Source organism: Myotis lucifugus, unplaced genomic scaffold (assembly GCF_000147115.1).
Source record: "Myotis lucifugus unplaced genomic scaffold, Myoluc2.0 scaffold_40, whole genome shotgun sequence".
Lineage (NCBI taxonomy): Eukaryota > Metazoa > Chordata > Mammalia > Chiroptera > Vespertilionidae > Myotis > Myotis lucifugus.
The window spans coordinates 1,021,014-1,027,013 of NW_005871088.1; the positions used below are offsets into that span (position 1 = coordinate 1,021,014).

Genomic DNA, 6,000 nt, shown 5'->3' on the forward strand with positions numbered 1-6,000 from the left:
GCTAAGTGTGATGCCGAAGGAGTGGGGAGGAGGAGGTGGGTGTGCCCTGGGTAGGGAAAGAAGGCTTCTGGGGATGAGCAGTGTGGGGCCTCTTGGAGGTGGAAGGACTGATAAGGAGAAAGCCCACAGCCGGCACAGGCTTGGCATGTCTCCTGAGTGAGGCGATGACCACATGCTGTCCTCCCCACCCAGCAGAGCCGCAGCTGTCCCTGCCCTTCTCCCCCTGGCCTCATCGTGCCGGGCCAGCTGTGGCTCAAGTTTCTGGAGTCTGCAGCTTCCCAGTTGGGTGTCTGGGAGAGGCTCAGGACCTCAGCTCCTAAGGGCCAGGGACCCAGCCGAGGGCCTGTGCCCCACTCCTGCCCAGGGCCTATGTCCTTGAGCCACAGGAGATAGAAAAGGTGTGGTCAGGGCCAGGGAGGCATTTGAACTGACACACACCAGGGTCTCCCCCTCCCCCCTGCTCGAGGAAAGAACATGGATCTGGAGCCCGTGAGAGGGACAACCCCCCACCCAGAGCTTATCGCCTGTGGCGCCACATGGATCTACATCCCGCCGGCCTCGCCCCACAAACCCAGCTTGTCCCTGAGAAGCTGGGCCCTCAGGGGGCCTCATCCCCAGGAGCTCCCTCCCTCCCTCCTTCCCTTCCTCCCTCCCTTCCTCCCTCCTTCCCTCTCAGCCTGTCCCTTGGCCTTGGTTTGCCCTTGATGCTGCAGCAACGCTTCTCTCGCCCTTGCCCTAGACCAGCTGGAGGCCTTGACCTTCCTGTGGGCTCAGGGGTCCCGACAGCTGAAGCACTCATGGGGTGGGGAGGCAGCTGCAGCCCCTCTGGTTCCAAGCACGCCCAGGCCTAGCAGGCCCCCGAGGGCAGCCCAGGTCCAGGGTTCGGGGACAGGGGCCGCCGGTTGGCATGGACACAGATGGGCGGCCTGCCCAGAGCAGAGGCCAGATGCCATTGGAATTGGATTAAGACCACATCGTGTGGCTCCAGGCTAATCCGCCCCCTCCTTCCCATGATTGCTGGTGGAGGCCAGACAGGGGAAGGGCTGGGACCCAGGTCTCCCAAGCAGGCCTACCACTGAGCTTGGCCTAAGACCCAGGTTCCTTGGCTTCTGGAATTCTCCTGGCTTGCTAAAAGTGCCCTCCCGAAATACACCCTACAGCTCCCCACCCTCCCCAAAGCACCACTCTGCCAGCATCCCCAGTCTGCCCACCTTGGTGGGGGTTTGGTGTAGGGCCCGGGGCACAGCTAAGCTGGCCCCTCCGATGGGCTCAGTCCACTGTGACCGAGCAGGAGTGAGTGGGGGTCTGGGTGAGAACTCAGGGACTAAGTCAGCAGGTGTTCCAGGATCCCACACTTGCTGGAGGGCCAGTCACCCATTCCTGGCGCCCAGACCTTGAGGGCTCCGGGGAACAAACAGCAGAGGGGTTGGTGGTCCTCGTGCCACTCATCCTTTGGGACACAGACCAGGCCTGGCTGGGCCACCCACCTGGGCACCTGCCCTTCTCCATTCCTGCCCCTCCACAGGCACCGGGTGCTCTCCAGAGCTGCTGGGGCAGAATCAGGCAGGTTCCCAGGGGCCTTGACATTTTAAATATTTAACAAAGCCTGACAGGCAGAGGAAAGAGCTGCCAGCTGAAGCCCATCTGCTTCCTTTTATCTGGGGGAGGCCAGAGCTCTTGTGGCTAAATGGCCCCAGATCATGGGGGAGGGCAAGGAGGAGGGAAGGAGAGAGATCCTCTGGCCCTGAATCAAACCATCTGCCCCCGTGACACGCCGTGTCAGGCTGGGCCTCTTTACAGTGCAAACCACGAGAGACCCAGGAAGTCAGGGAAGGCCACCCACCTCGGAGTTCCTGACCCGGTCAGGTGAGCGCCCTCCCGCCTGGTCCTCGGCCCGATTCCTCCCCGGTGGGCCATCTCTACTTCCCAGTCCCAGCCCACGCGCCACCCGCAGACACATGGGACCAGGGAGCAGGAGGCAGACGATGGCCAGGGCCCTGGGAGGCTGATGTGATGGCTGAGAGGAGAGCTGTGAGATCTATCAGCGCTGGCCCAGAACAGGCCTGGCTCTGGCTGGGACAGCCCCAGCATCCCTGCCAGGGAGGTGCCCATTGGGCCGGTAAACACCCCAACTCTTGGAACCTGGGACCCAGCCTGGCTCCTGGTGGTCCCGGCTTCCGGGCAGACCCAGAAGGCAGGACTGGGGGAGGCTGGCACAGGGCAGGGCAGAGGATCACCTTGGGATCAGGAGGTGAGGACCTCAGGGCAGAGGTGGGGACCCAAAATGGCAGTCAGGCCTTCATTCTTAGAACCTTCTAGAGCAGTGGTTCTCAACCTTCCTAATGCCGAGACCCTTTAATACAGTTCCTCATGTTGTGGTGACCCCCAATTTCATTGTTACAAATTGAACATAATTAAAGCATAGTGATTAATCACAAAAACAATATGTAATTATATATGTGTTTTCCGATGGTCTTAGGCGACCCCTGTGAAAGGGTCGTTCGACCCCCAAAGGGGTCGAGACCCACAGGTTGAGAACCGCTGCTCTAGAGGATGCCCCCAAGGCTCCCAGAGGCTCCTTGCAGCAGATCTGCTCAGATCTACGCTGTCTCAGACTGGCACCTCTTTGGTGTCACCAGTGCTACCTCTACTTGGCACTCTGGGCACCACCCCCTCCGGCCCCACTGTCCCCAAGCCATGCTCTCCCTTGCCAGGGAGAGGCCTCCTGCAACCCAAGCCCTCAGAGAGCCCCACTCTGCACCTCTTCCTCCTTGTCTAGCCCCGATTAACTGGACACGGTGCTGAGCACATGGGGCACCGGCACACAGAAAGGGGCCATCCCACCTGCGTGCATTGGTGTGGCGCTGTCTCCTCCCTTCCCTTTATCTGTCACTCAGTTTCTATTATTCCAAAGAAGAGACCAGCTCATTATGAAGGTGCGGGTGCAGGGGTCCGGCCACAGCTCCTTGAAGACTGCAGGTTGCCCAGAGGGTGACCTCCTCACCCCATACAGACCAGCTCCTGCTCAGGGGGAAATGGCCACCCGGGGAAGGCATTGTCAGGGTCAAGAGTGCCTCTAGGGCCCGGCCGGCATGGCTCAGTGGTTGAGTGCTGACCCATTAACCAAGCGGTCATTGGTTGGATTCCCGGTCAGGGCACATGCCTGGGTTTCAGGCTCGATCCCTAGTGGGGGGCGTGCAGGAGGCAACAGCTCAATGATTCTCTCTCATCATTGATGTTTCTCTCTCCCTCTCCCTCTCCTTCTCCCTCTCCCTCTCCCTCCCTCTCTCTGTGAAATGAATAAAAACATAGTTTAAATAAAGAGTGCCTCTAGGAAGGGAACATCCTCAGGAGGCCCTTAGAGCGTCCGGTGGCACATGGCCCAGAGTCCCCTGGGATCAGGTGGCCGTGTCAGGTCTCTGCTGGCAGACTTACCCTCTGTGGGCGAGGTCTTCAGCCTCCTGCACAGCCCGCTGACGTCCCCGTAGGATTCTTGGACCTTCTGCAGCGCCTCAGCCCCTCGGAGCTCCATGAGGGAGCGCAGTTCAGCCAGCGTGCACCCGAAGCCGCCGGCATGGGGGGCCTCCCGCTGCTGCTGGGGCTTGGGGTGGAACTCGATGGAACTGTTGGCCATGTCCCCCATCCTGCCTGTCGCACTGGGAGGAGAGGGTGCGGGGCCTTCTCACAGGTGCAGCCTCAGTGCGGGCTAGGTGGCCACCTGAGGTCCCAATGCCTGGGGGAGGGTGTAGTGGAAGTGGTGGCGGCAGGGAAGTGGCCAAGTGTAGACACCTGGGGAGAAGGAGGGGAGAAGAAGCCAGGGGCACAGTTGAGGCAAAACCAAGGTCCACTCTTCTAGAACATTCTCCACAAATCTGCACTCAGTTCAAGTTGTGACTTGCTAAATACAATATTCCCCCCCCCCCCGGCTGGGCCAGTGACCCCCACACTCTGCCAGGCTCACCTGCCCGGGCCACCCCCTACTCCTGCCCACCATGAGCACCCAAGCCGGGAGGGTGGGACTGATTAGTGAGGGTCTTGCCCTGGCATGGATGGGTTAGCTGTGCCACAGTCCTCCCATGGCCGTGCCCCTCCTCCAGCGAATCGACCAATCCATCACGCTGCAGCTCTTGCCTGATTAAGACTCGCCCTGTGGGGCCCGCATGCTATAAATCCCGGCTCAGCCTCTGCTGCTCACAGCTCACGGTTTCAGGCTCGATGATGCACAGGGGTCCCGGGAGCAGGCCAAGCCATGGACAAGGCCAGCTGAGTGCCAGGTCAGGGTGTCTCTGCTGCCCTGTGGGTACCTGGGAAGTGGGGGCAAAGAAGAGAGGAGGCCCAGAGGAAGCAGGAAGGGAGAGAGGGGAGGGGGAAGGAAGGGAGGGAGGGCAGAAAGGAGGGGATAAAGGGAGCAGAAGTGGGGGGGGGGGACAGGGCACACAGGAGAAATCAGAAAGTAGCCACAGGTCTGTTGCCCTGCCCCACAGCACAGTGCCACCCAACCCCCACCCTCGGCACTGAGAGCAGCCAGCTGACCCTTGGCCACACCACCTTCACTCCTCTGCAGAGCATCATGAAGTTGTCATCCCTCTCACTGTCCCCATACCCCACGGCCACTGCCCACACCTGTCCAGGGTCTGGCGGTTTGGACCACAGGAGCCTGCTGAGCCTGCTGGGCCTGCCTATCCCCGGCCGCTAGCTTCTCCAGCTGGTCTTCCTCTACCTCTCCTTCCCTGCCTGCGGCCTGCCTGCGCATGAGTGGAAGCATCTGCCAAGGCCATGCACTAAGCTCCTAGGGCTATAGTAGTCTCCGTGCACATGGCCTTGGCCTTCACACCAGCGGAGGCCTCCTGGCAACGTGGCTCAGCTGGGCCTCATGCCTCACCTCTGAGGAGGCTCCTGGCTCAGAAGGATCCCCCTGGAGGCAGAATTTGGCCACCAATCCAGACTTCTGATCTAGAACCGCCCATGGAAACACAGTAGCCCAGAGCCCTGTGGCCTGCTGCTCTCAGGAGAGCCCCCGCCTTCACTCAGAGCCTAGTGAATGCACCACAGCTCTCAGGGGCTTATAACACGGTGGGGCCTCAGTTCCTCCGGATGCTGGCCCCACCTGCCAAGAAAAAGCACATGCACCTACGGCAGTCCTTGCCCGAGGCGTCTGGGAAGCAGAGAGGCGCCTCAGAAAAGGCTGTCCGTGTTCTAAAAGCCTTCATTGCCGGAAGACGCGGAAACCAAGTGGCAGACCCACAAATGTGCCATCCTCTTCCACACCCACGCATCTCCCCATTGTCCATCCATTCAGTTCGCCATCTGACAAATCTTTACTGAGCATCTACTACATGCCTGTGCTGGGTTCAGATGGGTGGATAGGACGACAGAGGGGTGGACAGGACTGAATGCATTTCCACGCTCTGCATCTGCCTGGGAGATGGGTACATGGCAGGTCCCGCTGGTGAGAAACCGGCTTCAGAGTGATGGGGGCGCAGTTTCAGTTGGGAGTAGGGGTCAGGGAAGGGACACATTTAGGAAAAGATCAGCCCAAATTGCGTGGCCCAGTGGTTGAGCGTTGACCCATGAACCTGGAGGTCATGGTTTGATTCCCAGTCAGGGCACATGCCCGGGTTGGGGGCTCGATCCCCTGTATGGGGCATGCAGGAGGCAGCTGATCGATGATTCTCTCTCATCGTTGATGTTTCTATCTCTCCCTCTCCCTTCCTCTCTGAAATCAATGGGAATATGTTTAAATAAAAAAGAAAAGACCGGAACAAGTTGGTGGAGTGAGCCATTCTTCTGGAGGGAAGAGTGTTCTGACAGCAGGAAGAAGGCAGATAATGGACAGGTCGGTGGGGGAAGGGGGGCTGCAGATCACTTGGGGCCATGAGTGACATGGGCCACCACCTATCAGAGGGCTAATGGAGGGGAAGGCGGGAGCTTCGGTGGGTCATTCTGGGTGAGGGTGGGGGCCATGGGGCTGAGCCTGGGGCTCAGGATGCCTGGGTGCAG

At 60.1% G+C, this 6,000-nt stretch overlaps 1 protein-coding gene across 1 annotated transcript in view; it reads right to left on the reverse strand.

Annotated features, from left to right (window-relative positions):
• The window catches only part of ATP2B3 (ATPase plasma membrane Ca2+ transporting 3), a 53,602-nt gene extending 49,819 nt beyond the window's left edge, over positions 1-3,783 (reverse strand). The window contains exon 1 of the mRNA XM_023753023.1: positions 3,436-3,783. Within this exon, the coding sequence (XP_023608791.1) occupies positions 3,436-3,643 (208 nt within the window). The 5' untranslated portion in view covers positions 3,644-3,783. The remainder of the gene's footprint in view (positions 1-3,435) is intronic.
• Positions 3,784-6,000: the final 2,217 nt, after the last annotated feature.